Below are 18,559 nucleotides of genomic sequence, written 5' to 3' on the forward strand. Positions count from 1 at the left end.
CAAAAGGGCGTAACTGTAAAACGGGTTCTACGATTTTTTTTTAAATTTTGCCCAGACATGCAACTTAGCCATAGAAAACGACTGGTGAGCACAGATTTGTTGGAGATTTTTTTCTGATAATAACGGTCAGGGGAGCACCGTGACTTCTGGTTAAATTGTTAAAACTCAATTCTCTGTCTCTGTATGAATTTTTAATTACCTACCTTGATACCTTGATGGCTACAGCGCAGCGTCACGCCATTGCCGGGCGTATTGTAGAGCTCCATCTTCGTCGGTTTTGGGCAAAACTTCTCCAGTTGCCCCGAACGTTTAGGGTCACCACTGCCCATAACTGCATATTTGTAACATTCGACAAAAGTAGGCATTGAGTAAATGGGATACCAAGTTTGCATTTTATTGCAGTATGGGAGGGAACTGATATTTCAAAAAATCACTAAGAATTCAAAAGTGTTTATTTGAGGCTGAAATTTTGTACAACTCATATCGCTTATTGGGTGAATAGTCAGAAAAAAATTCTGATAGAAATTTCGTTGCCACTGCATTATAAGGCTCATGTATAATCTCAATGTGACTGTTATGCGGTTACAATTGCCAATGTGACAAAACAACTTGGTATTTTTTTCGAATTTTCTAGAACAATCTCACAGATTATAGTAAGTGGGTCGAAAGTATTTGTTATTTGATGACTCTCCCCGGTATTAACTCGAAATTTCCAAAAATGTCGAATGTGACTGTTATGCAGTTATGGGCAGACCAGGTCCTCTTCCACTGCATACAGCCGGCGTATTCGTAGTTTTCCCCGAAGACACCGACCTCTACCTGGTTCCCTGCTGAATATTATTTTCACAATGCTTTTTTCCAACATTCGCACCAAGTGACCAGCCCACTGAAGTCAGCCGTATTTTACACGCTTGATATTATTCGCATCTTTGTTCACTCGATACAACTCGTGATTCATGCGTCTGCGCCACACACCATTTTCGAGTTTCCCACCGAGTATCACTTTACGCTCGAAAACACCGAGAGCTTTCCGGACTGACTCTTTCAACATCCACGCTTCGTTCCCGTAGAGAGCCACAGGAAGAATCAATGTTTATACAGGGCGAATTTTGTTTCCGTTTGCAAGCTGCGGGACCTAAGCTGGTTACGTAGTCCGTTAAAGGCCCTATTCGTAGCCACAACACGTCTTCTCACTTCGCGGGAAACGTCGTTGTCACATGTCACAAGTGTTTCAAGGCAAACAAATTCTTCAACAACTTCAAACACATCGCCATCAAACACTATCTCAGCACCTACACCACCATGCCTGACTCCATCTCTACCTGCAACCATGAACCTCGTTTCGGTAGAATTAATGGTCAGGCCTATCCTCGCTGTCTCCCTCTTCACAGGCATGAAGGCTTCTTCCACTGAGCTGCGATCGATTCCAATTAGAAAGCCAAAGAGCATGTGCGACCTTGTGATAATAGTGCCATTTCTCTGCACGCCAGATCTCCTAAAAGCACCTCGAGTGCAATGTTGAACAGTAAATTTGAAAGTGCAGAAATAAAGTCTCCCTGCTTCAATCCGTCTGACGTCACGAATGAGGTTGACACCTCGTCTACGATCCGAACACTTGATTTCGAACCATCCAGCGTAGCACGTATCTGCCCAATTAGTTTCGCCGAAAAACCATTTTCTGACATTATCTGCCACAGCTCATTTCTTTTCACTACGTCGTACGCCGCCTTGAAATCAATAAACAGATGGTGAGTCTGCAAGTTATACTCCCGGAATTTTTCTAGGATCGTTCGCAAGCTAAACATCTGATTCGTTGTCGAACGGCCCTCACGAAAACCTACTTAGAATTTTGTACGCCGAATTCAGCAGGGTAATTCCTCTGTAATCGGCACACTCCAGTCTGTGCACTTTCTTGAATATCATGAGGCCATCCAACCAGCCGGTGGGCAATTCTTCGTCCTCCCATACCTTCAGAAGTACTCGGTGGATCGACCGGTAAAGCTGTTCACTTCCGTGCTTGAGAAACTCGACCGGGATCTCGGCCTTCCCAGCAGCCTTACAGTTCTTCAGCTCAATAATAGCCTTTTTTAACCTCTCTTATGGTCGGTCCACAGCTTGATCGTCATCATATATGTTCATCCTGTTCCTCGCTACATTTCCATTTCCACCGTTCAACCATTGCTGAAAGTGCTCCTTCCTCCTGGCAACCACCGCCGTTTTATCGATCAGCAAATTCCCTTCTCGATCATTGCACATGGCGGGCACTGGTCATTTTGACTTATTGCGAGTCAATTTTTGCAAGTCAGTTTGAAGAAAACTAACTTGCTGCCCAGAGCATTGAAAAGGCAAATAGGCAGCTATGAAAGTATATTTACCAAGCTGTGTTTCAACAGAAACACCTAAAGTTTCATAAACTTTGGTTTCGAAGACGAAAACAGTTGATATTTTATACGCCTATGAGTTGATATTTTATACGCCTATGAAAGAGACGGAATAGAAGTTTCCTGCAGCGGCATAAGCAGGGAAATTTTCATTTGATTTGAAACAATTACCCATAGGAAGAAAACGGGAGAAAGTGAAATTACCTGAGACAACATTGGCATAAGAATAATCTCGGATATTTCCCTTCAAATTTAAGAAATTCGAACGGTTACCCGAAGGAAGAAAATAAGCTTATGAATGAGCAATTTTCCTGATGGGTATTATTATAAAGCAAGCGATCGTTAACTGAAAAATTAAAATTGATGGAGATTATGTCTGGGAAATTCCGGCTACGAACAACGTTGCCGTTCATATGCATGGTACGAGCGACAACGATTCGTTTGCGCGAATGGCAATCCCAAAAGTTAGACTTATTGTTGCTCCCGAAATTTGCGATTACAAACTTTTTGGTAGCTTCCTTCACAAGACAGACGTCCTTAGGAATTGTCCACTTATTACTTAAAACAATTTTTGGGATTTTTCAACTTCCCTCCTCCATGAAAATAAAAAGTTAGGACTGATTGCTCATGCAATTGTCAACATTATCCATTTCACCCTTGGTAGAAAGCGCGCATTCCGGAGAAACGTCCTTTCTTCCATTCATGCCACGTTTAGTGACAGTTTTAAATCCTACTTTTTTCGGGATGAAGCTGTGAATTCAGAGATTCACCCAAGACGGTGTCCAAGAAGCATTACCACCACTAGCTTTCGCTAACTGGTCCAATAAAAATCGAAGGCACGGGTCCAGTCAAGGATCATAATGGTATCAATAGTTGAAAGAATAGTACTGAACAGTACTGTTTTTGTAGCATCGAAAAGTCTGATGTCATGATCTGAAAAAATGCTAATAATTATTATCAATGTTGTAAATATCAATTTATTTACAACCTCGCTGCAATCTATAATCAAGTAAAGGGAAAATATTATTTTGTTTTTTTTTTCTTTTTCTTCAGATTACGCCGCCAGGATGAAGATGTCAAAGTTATCCAATCAAACCAACTCGCAAGATCCGCAGGCAGTGAACTCGCGAGTGTTTGTCGGAAATTTGAACACATTTCAGTGCTCCAAGACGGACGTCGAACGGATGTTTCAGCGCTACGGACGTTTGGCAGGTGAGTTTCTCCGAAGCATTTTGTAGTAATAAGGCGGCTAGCTCCTCGGAGCCAGCAATCGAACGCAACCAGCAATGCGACTTTGAACCGTAAAGTCTTCCCCTTGACTGCACCATTTCCGATGCACTGAAATTGCGAGAAACTCAACTTCCCACACAGAACTCATTCCGAACCAATAAATGAACAACAAAAGTTGTTGCCAACAAAACGCTTGTTAATTTATGGCTCTTCTTCGCAGTGCAGTGAAAAACTTTGTAACTAGTTTGTAGAATGAATTGAACCCATTTGTACCGGGCAGTGGCAGCGAAGTTGTTGGTCGGGTTGGTGGCCCATGATGCACAGCCAGTGCCAAACAGAAGAAGCGAAATTAACTCAGACAGTTTGATATAGAATCGATTTCTGTACCTTTGTTCCATCTAGGGTTACCATATTTGTTTTAAAAAGCGCTTTGGGCTGAAATCTAAACTTCCGTTACCTTACCTTCACTGTAGTCGATTTTGCATAATGCTTTTTCTTAAACAAAAATTACCTAGATGACCTATTCGACGTATCGCGCTGACAACCCAAGTAACCAAATAGCACTTATTCACCACGCGTGCTAGTATAGTGCTATTATACAGCTGACAAGCCCTATATCAGCCCAAGAAGTTGATCCCCTTAAAGAAGACACAGAGAAAGAATGGTGGTGGTCACCCTAGCTCCACCTTTTTTTTTCTTTGAACCGCTCTTCTACTACCTCGAATGAAGTGGAACGAAAAACCGAGACATAGTCAAGCAAACGTGAAATCAATTTACTACATCAGCAATGAAGCGCACTGATTCCTCACAGGCCGGGACTCATTCGAAAACGGAGCATTCCGGGGTGGGTGGAAAAATAGTGAATGCAACTCTTCCATTCCGATGTGCAACTTTTCCTATATGGTATGGTGGCTTTTTGTAGAGTTTCTTATATTTCACACCTTAGCCTCACATATCAGAGCGTCCCGGGAAAAGTTTTCTTGCACCCTCCCAGGCCTCATTTCCCACCGGCTCGATGTCGTCTCTCATTCATCACCTTCCAATGCGAAACAACACATCAGATAAAACTGGAAACTATACACTTTCCCCGGTAGTTCTATGCCTTTGCCTCTGTTTTTACTACTTGTACGAACCAGGTGTCGGGAGTTGCTCTGATTTTTCACCTCGACTGGAGTTTTTTTTCTCCTCTGATAAGCAGCGATACAACAGCGGGAGGAAGAAGTTTATTGCATGTTTTTAATTACACCTTCTACTGTGTCTATCATTCCTTTTTTGTAGAAAGATGCCAATTTCATTTTTTGTACTGCTAAATGAACTGCAGTGGGCTGCTTGTAAATTTAATTTCAAGTCACAGTTATAGAAAGATTAAATTCATTGAAAGATTGCTTAGAACTTTTAAACTTGTTATTTGTTTGTGAAATAATTCTTTTATCCGCTTATTCGACAATTTGACATTTCAATTGATTATAATAATTGATTATCAATTGATTCTACTGAACACTTCAGTGAACGCGCTGTTGTATTTTGCACAGCAATGATGTTACCGGTATTGGGGTTACTTTTTATTCTATGATCTTTCACATGCCTTGTTAATTCGAAACTTCTCGTTTAGCATCCTGAGTGAATTTCAATGAAAACTAAGTTATCGAAATGCGTTGGAAGCGTACGCATCGTTCAAATCCTGTTCAACTCATATGAATTGTTTTGCTTATTGTTATTTTTAATATTTCACACAATAGCTGCATTTCCCTTTCAAAAGGATCCATGTCGATATTTTGATTAATATAGATTTTCTCCCTACCGACACATTTCCGATGTAATTTGCATTTTATTGCTCCATTTACAGCAATACTCGTTGAACGATCCGATTACCATAAAATAAATATACAATGTAGGTTTTTTTTTTCATCGTCGCCACCCAAATCATTCAACGCGCTCAACCAGCCAACTCAAGCCGAGCCAAATGAAGTATTGTGTTTTGTGGACCGATTCGACAAAACATTTCATGCAATTCAAATGATCGCACACATCGCTCATTCATTGCACGGTTTATTCATTGAGCAGAAAACACCGAACGAATTGAAAAAAAAACTTTTGTTCAAAAGAGCTCCCGAAAGAACGGTGATCCAGACCTGGGGTAGAATCCCTCCCACTTTTTCTGCCACTGCTATTCCTGCTGCCGCTGGTGATGAATTACAACACCATCAAAATTGCATCGCCCTCGAGGCTGATATCAGTTACCAGCCAGGCAGCCACTGCCACTATTGTTGGTTCGGTTGAATGCTTGCTCGCCACACACACAAGAGAAATTTTGGTCAGACATGGGCAAAATTATGATCTGTCCTTAATGGGTTTCGTAAGCTAAAATATTGACTGAAAATTGTTTTCAGCTTAACAAGGATTAATTTCAAACTGTTCCAACTGTCCACATACATTTTCTAAAAAGCATATTTTCAAATATCAACCAATATATTTCTATGGAAATGTATGAAATTTCAATGTAGTTTCAATTTCAATTTTTTAACACATATTTAAGCTTTTTTTTCACTATGGGGAAATCTACTAACAGACGCCTGAGAAGGTAACTCAGAGTGTGGGGATGCCGCACAGGTACCACAAGTAACCGCGGCAAACTGCTTCTCCTAGCCGACTTAAACAATGTTACAAGGGACCAGCCTCGGCTGGGTTAATCCTCTGTCTCTTGGCTAGCGCGCCTTAAGCGCTGCAATTCTAGCATAATGTGAGTGACAGCCGTAGGTAATGCATTCCTGCACTCGACATCCGCACAAATTATGATTCGCATGAGATTCTGAGTACCCGAACCTATGCAGGTACTGCTTATAGCAACCATGTCCTGACAGAAACTGCGTCAGGTCGAAATTCACTTTCCAATGGTTTCTTTCATACCAATCTGACACATTTGGTATGAGCCAATACGCCCATCTACCTTTGGTGGAGTTATCTCATTCATGCTGCCAACTTTTGAGCGTTGCTTCTTCTCGGCTATGATGCACACGGCCTGTCCGTAGATGCCCTTTTGCGGGCATATTCAACGTGGCTGGCGAAGCTGAGCATGTCATCGATCATTACCCCAAGATGCCTAAGGGATCACTTGGGCTCTATGGTGCTAATCACCTACCGAGATAAGCGCCCGTTGCTCGGATTTGCGGTTGTTGACTACCACCACCTCAGTCTTGTGACGGGCCAGTCCTAGTTTCCTAGACCTAGATCCATTTCTCAACTATGGAGATAGAGTGCGCTGCTGTCAACTCTACTTCCTCCATCGATTCGCCACAGACCAGTATGGTGATATCGTCAACAAAGCCAACCATCTTAACACCCATCAGAAGAGGCAGCCCCAATACATCATCATATATCGCATTCCATAACATCGGGCCCAGGATTGAACCTTGACATATTCCCGAGGTAATTCGAACGCTTTTCTGCCCGTCCTCTGTATCACACAGTAAAATCCTTTCATCAAGATAGCTCCTAGACCCACACCGTAAGCTGACGTAGATAAAGAAAATGCCGGTATCCAAGTGTCTAACGCCGAGCTTATAACGATTGTGAAAGGACTGAAGCTGAACTAAGTTCCCGGACCAGATGGTATCTCTAACGTAGCGCTAAGGGCAGCAATCTTGGCGTTCCCAGACATATTCAAGACAGCGTTGTAAAAGTGTCTAGCGGAAGGCTGCTTCCCAGGCAAATGGAAGGTGTAGAAGCTGGTGTTGCTGCCAAAACCGGGAAAACCGCCAGAAGATCCTGATTCATATAGACCAATATGCTTGCTAGATACTCTTGGCAAACTTCTGGAGAAGGTCATCCTCGACAGGCTGACGATCTACACGGAAGGCCAGAATGTTCGACAATCCGTTCAGATGCCGTGAAAAGACTTCGACGGTGGATGCTCTTCGAGCAGTCATCGCGTGCGCAGAGTAAGCGTCCAAGCAGAAGAGGAGAGGCAATCGATACTGCGCAGTGGTAACAATAGACGTCAAGAACGCGTTCAACAGTACCAGTTGGGAGGCTATCGCCGCGGCCCTAAACAGAATGCGGATTCCCGGATATCGGTTTAAAGCTCCGCAAAGTTATTTTCAGAACCAGGTACTGGTTTACGACACAAACCAGGGACGGATTTCAATGGAAGTCACGGCGGGAGTTCTACAGGGATCCATACTTGGTCCATCACTGTGGAACATGATATAGGATGGAGTGCTAACCTTGACACTACCGAATGGAGTCGAGATCGTCGGGTTCGTAGATGACGTCATTCTTGCGGTAACTGGCGAGACTGCGGAGAAGCTGGAGATGCTGACGGCGGAATCGCTAGACATCATTGAAACGTTGATGACTGGAGTCAAGCTGCACTTGGCTCATCACCAAACGGAGGTGGTGCTGTTCAGCAACTGCAAGGCGGTCCAGCAGTTGGAGATCAACGTCGGAGGACACGGAATCCCATCGAAACGCTCTCTAAAGCACCTTGGAGTAACGGTCAACGACAGGCCAAACTTCAACATCCACGTAGACTTTGCCTGCGAACGGCAGCGGAGGCTGCCAACACTGTAGCTAGGATCATGCCTAACATTGGAGGGCCAAGAAGCAATGCGAGGCGTCTTCCGGCGACCGTATCATCGTCCATACTGCGATACAGACTCCCGACCTGGGCTGCAGCGTTGACAACCAAACGCAATCGAGATAAGCTGGCAGGTACGTTCCGGCTCATGGCTAAACGGGTGGCGAGTGCCTACCGCACTATATCGTCGGAGGCAGTGTGCGTTATCGCCGGAATAATCCCCATTTGCATCACTCTGGCTGAGAACATCGGATGTTACCACCAATTTGACACTTGGAATATGAGGAATACCATTAGGTTGGACACAATGGCCAGGTGGCATCAGGAGTGGAATAACTCGGAGAAAGGAAGGTGGACCCACAGGATCATTCCTAACGTGTCGGTGTGGTTGACCAGAAAACATGGGGAAGTTAATTTCTTCCTGACCCAGTTTCTGTCAGGTCATGGATGCTTCCAGATGTTGCCAGAAACCGCAAGCGTCCTACATCCGGACAACATCGTGCAGAACATGTGCCAGCATGAAAGCACTTGGAATGCGGTGAACAGGAGAATAACGGCGATTATGTCGTTGCTGCAAAGGAGATGGCGTGAAGACCAGAGAGTCGTGATCGGAGTAGGCTAGATCCTCCGTCGGGGACTAGACCGAGTAGAGCGGGCGTAGCGTAGTATCGGTTAATAGTCGTCGGGGCGCCTGCAAACCGGAAGCCATCCTCCCGCCGGAATTGCAGAACCGACCCTGGCACTTGGCCGACCAACGTCGAGTCGGAGTAGGCTGAGTCCATCGCCGGGGTCTAGCTGAGTAATTCACGAAATAGCACCGGCAAATGGTCGTCGGGGTGCCTGTGAACCGGAAGTTTCCCTCCACTGGAATCGCAGGACCGCCTCGGCATCTGCCCGGATAGCATCGGTTCGGGAGATCTTCCGCCGTCAGGGAAATCTTCGTCGGAGTAGGATAGATCCACCGCCGGGGACAACTCTGAGTAGTACGTAGCGTATCACCAGCTTGAGTCGTCGGAGCGCCAGTGAACCGGAAGCCATCCTCCAACCGGAATCGCTGGATCGACTTCAGCACTCCACCGGCCAGTATCGAAACATGAAAAAGTGCGTAGCCGAAGTAGGCTAGCTCTACCATCGGGGACTAGGCCGAGTAGCATCGATCGTCACAAACCAGTTTTGATTTGTTGAGGCACCAGTGAACCGGAAGTCATCCTCCAACCAGAATCGCTGGACCAACCTTGGTATCCAACTGGTTAACCAGGAGAGCACGAACAATAGCAGCGTACGAGTCGTCGTAGAGCAACGAAGTACACATGAGCGTCCAGAAAAAATTCAACAGGTTTCTGACGCGAGGCCAGCCCAAGGGAAGTATGCGTCGTCGCACAGAAAGCTGTCGAAGCCCCGGCGAAATCTTCAACCGCCAATGGGGCAAAACGAGTAGTCGCGGCGTTTTTGATGACGTTGAGCTCCAACAGCGAAGTAGCAGAACAGCTAGAGGCTGAGATTGACGAAGTGCATGAGCACAGCCCTTCCCCGATAAAGCTGATGTAGTTCCGGTGGTGATCGAGGCACAGGAGCAGTACACTGTGCCAACACACAACAGGCCAGGCTTTTGAAGCCTTTTTGTAACCTACTATAAACAAAAAAGACGCTTACACAAATGCACCGGTACCTTGAGGCTATCGCTTCTCAGCTTACGCTGTTGAACGCATTCTTCACATCCAGAGTGACTACCGCGCAGTAACGGATGCCACCTCAGATGTCTAAATGGCTGACTGGATGGCGAACAGAGTAGATTTTTCTTTCCAGGCCGTCCACACCTTCCGTATACGGTACGAGCCTGTAGAGGATCAATGTCTCCAACAAAATGTCCGTCGTATCTGGTAGACAGTACAGGGTGTCCGCAAATTATCCGTACAAACTTTGAAGACATGGCTCTATACAATGAATCATAATAAATTCAATATTCTTGCATGGTTTTAAATATTGACTTATTATATTCTTAAGAACTAAGTTTGACACATTTTTTGATTTCAAATAATTGCAAAACCAACCCAAATGTATTGAGGTGTCTTCAAGGGAGCTGGTTTCCGAGCTTTATGGCAGAAGAGAAATGTCCATAGAACTCACTGGATTTGAACCATAAAATTTTCTATCTTCAATCTAACTTGAAGCCACTAACCTGTAGATTACTGCAAGTAGCAATAGAACATTTGGATTCATCTCTTTTAGGTTTAAGGGATGACACATCTTCAGTATGAGTAGTGGCCCTCAGGAAAAACGTCTCCGAAAAATTTAATTTTGCCTATCTCAGTAACAAGCAATTATTTCGAAATTTTTTAAAGTTGTATTTTATGTTAACATATAGATGTATTATAAAAGGTACATGGACATTGATTTTATATTGTTTTCAATGCGAGATCATCTTTCAAATATTTTGCTATTCGGATAATTTGCGGACACCTTGTAGGTCTATACGCCAACGGGTCACCTGGTGGTTTCCCGCCTTTGGAAGCAGCACCAATTTATGTCGATTCCATACATCCGGGAAGACTCCTTGATCTATGCAGCGTTGTTCGTTCGAATCTCGCTGGGGACTACCCCAAGGTGATGGACTTTTGTGCCTGTTGTTCAATATTGCGCGAGAAGATGATATTTGGAAAGCTTAACTTAACAACAATTTATCGGCTTCGCGCACGACATGGATATTATTACAAACAACGTTAGACATGAAATACGAAGGCGCATCATCTGTGGGAGTCGTGCCTACCATTAGCTCCAGAAAAAACTGCGGTCAAGCAGTGTTGTGAAAAACTCAATTTCTCACAAATCACGCTTGAGATTTTTCATGCGTGAGTTGTCAATCATGCAACTCAGCAGTCAAAAAATCATGGATGAGTTGGCTCACCTTTTTAACTCATTGTCTCGTATTTCCACAGTTTACTCACACACGGCAATAATTTCTTGTTAGTCTGGTAAAATTATGTTAATCCTTTCTAACATAAACAACAACATTCGGGTTTCACGAGTTTTTGTCGGGTTTTGCGACTGAATCATTTTTTACGGTTTGAGTTGATTGAGTTGATTTTGCATCAAAATCTCATGCGTGAGATTTGCGAAACAGATCTCTAATGAGTTTGCTCTCACGGGAGAGCGTATTGATTGAGATTTTGAGTGTGAGTCTATCAACACTGCGGTCAAGAATTTTTTACTCTCGCACTAAATGCACGATCTAAAGAACGCTCATTGGATTGGTAGACCTCTACGGGCATGAAACGTGGTCTGTACTAGAGAAGGATTTGCAAGTTCTTAGGGTTTTAGAACGCCGGGTGTTAAGAATGATCTTCGGTGGCGTGCAGAAGAACGGTGTGTGGCGGCGAAGAATGAACCACGAGCTCACTCAACTCTACGGTGAATCCAGTATCCAGAAGGTGGTCAAAGCTGGAAGGATACGTTGGGCAGGAATTGTTTCAAGAATGCTGGACAACAGCTCTGTAAAGATAGTGTTCCCTAGGAATCCGGTCGGAAAAAGACGGCGAGGGCGCAGCGAGCGGGGTGGATTGACCAGGTCCTGGGAGAGCGTGGGTCGAAGTCGAGGATGGAGAGAGGCGGCCAAGAACCGAGTGAATTGTCGAAGTTCAATCAAGTTGATTAATGTAGTACCAAATAAATTAATAAATAAGGTGCAGGAAACATATACAGTCGGTGTCAAAAGTAAGTAATCAAATGCTGTTTTTCCATACAAAATGCCCAAGTTTGGGGATTTGTATCTCAGCTTCTGGTGGGTTGAATTGGCTGAAATTTGGCCGACGAACTACAAATAACCTGAAGTTTTGGTATATTAAGCTTATTGAATTTCAATAATTTTCCGAGGAGTTTCAAAGGGTTGGTCATGAAAAAAGTAAGAAACCGAGAGATTTTTCTATTTAATTAAAAAACGGTGAGCTGTTAATGGTTGGTGCATTCTGCAGGTTTGTGTAACCTCCGAAAGTGAAATGACTGAAACTTAGTGAGCTCAGTATACACAAAACTTCCGGTTATTTATAGTTTATCATTCAGCCAATTCGGACTACCAGAAGCTGAGATACAGATTCCTAAACTTGGGCATTTTGTATGGAAAAACAGCATTTAATTACTCACTTTTATCACTGACTGTAAATGAAAATCTAATTCTTTTTCTTCCCTAGTCTTGAAATCACAGTCGTGCCTATACTGTTTGGGACACTTTTTACTATTGGCAACAATATAGTGGGATCAAAAGTCTTCAGTTTTCAAATTTGCAATTATCAATAAATGAAAAATCCAATTTCGTACTATATCATTTAATTTAATTTAAATTAATCAGAGTGTGTATCCTTTGACAGATACGCGTATTTCGACATCAACTGTAAGGCCTTCTTCAGTGTAGTGTATGTGCCAGACTCGACTTCTAGTACTAGTACACAACACTGAAGACGGCCTTACAGTTGAGGTCGAAGTACGTGTATCTGTCAAAGGATACACACTCTAGTGGAATTATAGTATAGTGTATTAGTCTTTTCATTTATTTACAAGTATTCCACTAAGCCGCTAGAAAATTATTTATCATCATTGAACTTATTACCACAAATTTGCTCCAATAACTCCTGTGTGCGCCGATGAGTGGTGGAACATTCATTTTTAAAAACAGCGCCGGAATGCGATGACAGTCCCGAGTTGAGATGTGTGAAAAAGGTAGGACGAAAAAATGCAATGGAAAAATGAACGTTCCGAATTGCAATTGTTGTCGTCAGTAGTGAGTACTTGGGGGTGGAAAACGAGCAATGCCCAACACTGAAGCACGGATTTTGCCATGGATGATGGTAGCCGAGGACTGTGACGCACTAAACTTGGAAAATTCAAAGTCCCGTATTGTATTTCTCCAAGATAATGGGCTGCCCCTCTTCAGTCTAAATCCTGATTCTAATTGAGGGTGGGATTAAAAATATGTTGTAATTTAGGTTAAATTTTCACCCTTATCTTTTCACACTATGCGTTTCAAACAGTGTATTCTGTGCTTTCCGCCTTTGGTGACTTTTAGTAGATACCGATCTGGTTTTATCACTGCTGGTCTTTTTCGTGCTGATATTGCAACAAGCTTAATCCTGCCTAGTTTGGGTATAAGCTGCGGTTAGGATAGCTCAGATCCTTGTTTAGTGTAAAAGAAAAGCAAAGATAGGGGACCTTCCTTAGCCGAACGGTTAGAGTCCGCGGCTACAAAGCAAAGCCATGCTGAAGGTGTCTGGGTTCGATTCTCGGTATGTCCCGGATATATTCGTAATGGAAATTTCCTTGACTTTCTTGGGCATAGAGTGTCATCGTATCTGCCACACGATATACGAATGCAAAAAATGGCAACTTTGGCAAAGAAAGTTCTCAGGTAATAACTGTGGAAGTGCTCATAATAACACTAAGCTGAGTAGCTGGCTCTGTCCCAGTGAGGACGTTATGCCAAGAAGAAGAAAAATAGCAAAGATCATGTTTGTAGACTCATGAAACAAAGTACAGCCCAAGTTACGACAAGAACCTTCCTTTTGTATGTGAAACTTTTATTTTGGTAATTTTGTGGATTCAGGTTCTGCTACTTTCTGCAACCATGAAATGGAAAACACGCGTGCCACGCCTTGTGTATGCATGCTCGTAAATAGCACAATGATCTGCTCGAACAGAATTGAAGATCTCTTGTCACTGATAAACAAAGTTAAGTAGACCATTATTTACATGTTTTACTTATATTTGGCACTATTGTTTATTGTAAGGAATAATCTTGAAATGTATAGATACATTGATTTTGAAGTTGCCATAGTTTAGTTCGTCACAGTCCTCAGTTCGGCCCTAGAGATGGAGGGGGTGATTGGGCGAGAAATCCAATTTCATCGACTGAATAATTCAGCCATGCGAACTCTGCTTCGGTGCGCTTTGAGGTGGGAGAGCGTGTGTCCCTTCTTCATCTGTCTATCTAACGTTTTGTGGCGGTTGCCAGCGATAAAGATGGACAAGGGGATCTCCTGATTCTGGGATGGATGTCGAATGATGCCGGAGATAGATTTAGTTGCGCTGAACGACCGACACGATAAGAGAGGGATAAAATCTCTGAAAAATAGGGAATTAAATGATGCATTTTTACGTATGCATTGAGTGGCATGCTCGAATCCGATGGACAGTAGTTATGGAGCTAATTCCTTTTTTGTGCACTTGTTCATTTTCTATGGAATGTGAGTGGTTGAAAATATCTTATGCTAATTATTTCCAGGTAGGGATGGTGATGTTGAATATTTCATGGAACTTGTCTCGAATTACATTTCAAAATCGGAAACCGTTGTAATCCCAAAGCTTTTTAGCATGTCGCATCCATATTCAGTACTGGTGAGATTTGAAATCAGGAATCCAAGGTCGCGGTATTTGATGGATTCTTTTATTAGATGTACCATGGGGACCATGGAGTATTTAAACATTTCTGCTAAGCGTAGTTTTCAATAGTTTCGAGTTTATTGATATTTACATTAAGTTCGAGAAATCTCTATAATTAATCAATAAAACCCAAAGTTTTCATCTCTGAGTTATTGTGTGATATGTGTTCCAATGTTTCAACATTGGATATTCGATCTAACTCATTAGTACTATACCAAGAAGGGAGCATCCGAATCATTTTCAAAATTTTATTTTGAATCCTCTGCATATATGCTATAGCATACAACATGACTGGCCTGAAAATTTGTTTAAAGATCAAAAGCTTGCTATTGATACAATTTTTTGATTGTCTATTAATAAGTGAATATAGACATTTCATTTATTTGTCACATTTGGCTTGAATACTCTCAATGTGATTTTTAAGAATGAAATTTTTATGTAGTGATAAATTGACTACTTGAAGGTTTCGAATAAAGAGCTTTTGGTTTATGTGGCAATGTTATAAGTTGAGTTTTGAAAGCATTAGGAAAAATCTTCTGTAGTTGTGAGTATGAAGGAATAAAAATCTTTTTCTTTATTATTATTATCTACAGATGACACGCAGGTTTCGACCTTTGGCGGAGAGGCCTATGTCATACGCAAACAAAGAGTTTTGACATCCCTGAGGTAACTCAGGTAAGCCAGATGAGAAAATATTGTATATTATCGGTCCCAAAATGCTACCTTGAGGAACATCAGCTCTTACAGGAAGTCCTACATGCTTGGAGTTCTGATAACTAACCTGAAGTGTACAATTTGACGGATAGCTCTGGATTATTCTAAAAATGCATTTTGGAAAAATGTTTTTTTATTTTAATTTTAATCAAACTTGGAATCTTGTTGGCACGACATTTATTAAGAGTTAGCATAAATTGTCAAGTTAGTCATCCGTTTTGAATATAAGGCCATTTAACCACTTGTTTCCACAATTCCGGCAGCTGTTTCGTCTCCCATAATATGAATATTTGCTGTTGCTAATAGTCGGAAATCCGTTGAAGAAGTACACTTTCCATTATAACTGCCCCGTAGACGATTCACCCACATTTGCACAAACATCACTAAAATATATTTCACTTTCCTTTTCAGGAATATCAATGCACAAGGGTTATGCCTTCGTACAGTTCACAAACCCCTTCGATGCACGCAATGCCTGTCACGGTGAAGATGGGCGAACAGTCCTTAGCCAAACGTTAGGTAAGTTCCTTATCAATTAAAAAATAAATCAGACTGTTGTTCTACTGCTGTCCATCCATCATTCATGGCTCGTATCAAAACCAAACACATGCCTCTGTCATTTTGAAGTGGCGGTTCTATTAAACAGCTATAAATAAGCTCCCGCGCTGCACTAGAACTAAAAAACATCGATGCTACCAAACGCTCAACCAGAAGAGTGATGCACAATTAGTGAATTTTATATGTAGGACAAACTTCAAAACACCCAAAAATAGAGATATATCATGTCACGAAAAAGCGCGTGGCGAACCATTCGTTGGATCCGCACTCATCAATCATGTGGGGAGTTCGTGCCAAGCTCACTGAAATAACGGCAGAAGAGAAGGAAAAAAAAACTGGGCGAAACTGGAAAACTTTCGCTGTCATGTCATTCATAAATTATTTTCCATTCCATCAGTCTCGGGCAGCCGGGGATGGCTTCTGATAGCCACCATGCAGCAGAGCCTCTCGCACTCTGCAGATTAGGGGTTAGGAAGCCATTCCGTCAGTAAAAAGACGAATTGCTACGCAATACAGGGGCTTCCCGATGTTCTTATCAGTGGGTGAAATTATTAAGGGGGATCGGCCGCACAAATCCTGATGTTGTTGGAAATTCTCATTGAATATCTATATCAGATTCCAAACCAACTAACTATCTCTCAGTGCGCATCGTACCTTCGTGCTGTGCGTACACGAATTCTCTCTGCTCTTGGAAGTTTTATTAAAAACTAACTAAAGCAATGAAACAGTACTTTTCAGTGCTAAAATTAATAACGATACTTTTCAGTGCTACTAAAATAGTACTTTTCAGTACTATTTTTTCTAGATCGCGTACTTCTTCTCAAACATCTTGAAGAGAAGAAGCACGATTTTTTTACTTATGACGACAAAACTGAATGTTTGTTCAAAGTTGTCTTGAAAGGTCTCTCAAGTGACTATAAGTCACCTGAAAAGATCAAAAATGGAATAAATGATTTACTTGGATTTTCCCCAGTCCAAGTAATCATTATGAAAAAGAGAACGCAATCTGGCATTGTTCAAAAAGGGCTTTCTCAAGAATTTTATTTAGTTCACTTTAACAAAAAAGAACTAAATAATATTAAAGCTTTAGAAAAAGCAAAACTTTTGTTCGATGTCCGTGTGACATGGGAACATTTCCAGAAACCTGGAGGAATTTACCAGAACCCCACTCAGTGCCGTCGGTGCCAAAATTGGGGTCATGGTACAAAAAATTGTCGCATGGATGCTAAATGCATGATTTGCGGTGGTTCTTCGCACGCTAAGGACGTCTGTCCAGTGAAGCAAGATACCGATAAGTTCATATGTGCCAATTGCAAGGGCAATAATAAGTCCCATTTTTGGGCTTGCCCGTCGCGTAGAAGAGTTATCGAGGCTCGTGCCAAGCAGATGGAAGATAATATCCGTTACGATAACGGTCGTTTCCGGAATTTGCCTGGTAGAGTATCGAACAATGCTCATTTTCAGTTAACAATCGCTTGATCAAGAATCATACCCATTAGGAAGATCATAACTCATAATCATGCTCATTCACAAACTACTTTTAATACGTCGGGTAGCCGTTCGAATCTTTTAATTTCGAATGTATCTACCCACGAAATCGTAGAAGGTAATTTGAACTCCTCCCCTATTCGTACTATGAGTACCCATTCTACTTGTTTCAAATCAAATGGGAAAATCCCGGCCACCACAGGTAACACTGATCCGCCTCTTCGTCTACCGAAAATGCTAACGGAAAATCATCAGATAATGCACCCACTTCAAGTGATATGTCTGCCTCCGATTTTAATTTTCTAACTGAACAATTGAATCTAATGATTGATGCAATGTTCAAAGCCACCACTATGACTGAAGCAGTCCAAGTTGGTGTAAAATTTACAAATCAAATTGTTATTGGATTACGTTTTTCTAATGGATCCAGTAAATAATAATTTAAATATTTTAAATTGGAATGCCCGATACTTGAATGGTTAAGAGGACGAGCTGTTTAATTTTCTTACAGCTTATAACGTGCATATAGCAGTTATTACTGAAACATATTAAAAACCTAGATCCAAAATCAAAAGAGATCCTAACTTTTTTGTTTATCGCAATGATCGACTTGATGGGGCATGTGAGGGAGTTGCAATCATCATTCATAGGCGCATAAAACACCAAAACTGTTTTCGTCATTTGAAACTAAAGTTTTCGAAACTTCTATTCAATACCCTTGTAGCCCCTCTTTTTTCCACTTCTTTCTACGATTGATTCTAATCAACTCTAGTCACCTTAATCTTAATCGACTCTACTCACCTTTGTAGCCAACTGATTACTCATGCTTATTTTGATCCTGAATATGTCTCTGTTACATTTTAAATATCCCAATCTAGCGATTCTCAATCCTATCAGTTCCAAATGCAATTATTTTAGAGCTTACTATGGAGTTTGAAAGCGCACACAATGTAGGACTTTATTTGTCCAATTAAAAATCAAGTTACTCAGGATTTCGAAAGCGTTCTTAATCAAGAGAAGACTGGAAGACTGATTTGAAAGAAGTGCGAACTATTATTAAAAAAAATCAAAAATATGAAAGCCCCTTGCGATGTTGGATTATTTTACATCCTCATCAAGAAACTTCCAGAATGTAGCTTATCATTCTTAGTTGATATATTTAACAAATGTTTTCAACAGGCATATC

General features: G+C 41.9%; 1 protein-coding gene across 6 annotated transcripts in view; it reads left to right on the top strand.

Moving 5' to 3' along the window:
- The window catches only part of LOC5572637, a 348,615-nt gene that overhangs the window by 173,030 nt on the left and 157,026 nt on the right, over positions 1–18,559 (top strand). For all 6 annotated transcript variants that reach the window (XM_021843388.1, XM_021843390.1, XM_021843386.1 and 3 more), the window contains 2 exons: positions 3,435–3,593; positions 15,739–15,846. In XM_021843388.1, coding sequence (XP_021699080.1) covers positions 3,449–3,593; positions 15,739–15,846 — 253 coding nt within the window. In that variant the 5' untranslated portion in view covers positions 3,435–3,448. The remainder of the gene's footprint in view (positions 1–3,434; positions 3,594–15,738; positions 15,847–18,559) is intronic.

This window comes from Aedes aegypti, chromosome 2 (genome assembly GCF_002204515.2).
Source record: "Aedes aegypti strain LVP_AGWG chromosome 2, AaegL5.0 Primary Assembly, whole genome shotgun sequence".
NCBI lineage: Eukaryota > Metazoa > Arthropoda > Insecta > Diptera > Culicidae > Aedes > Aedes aegypti.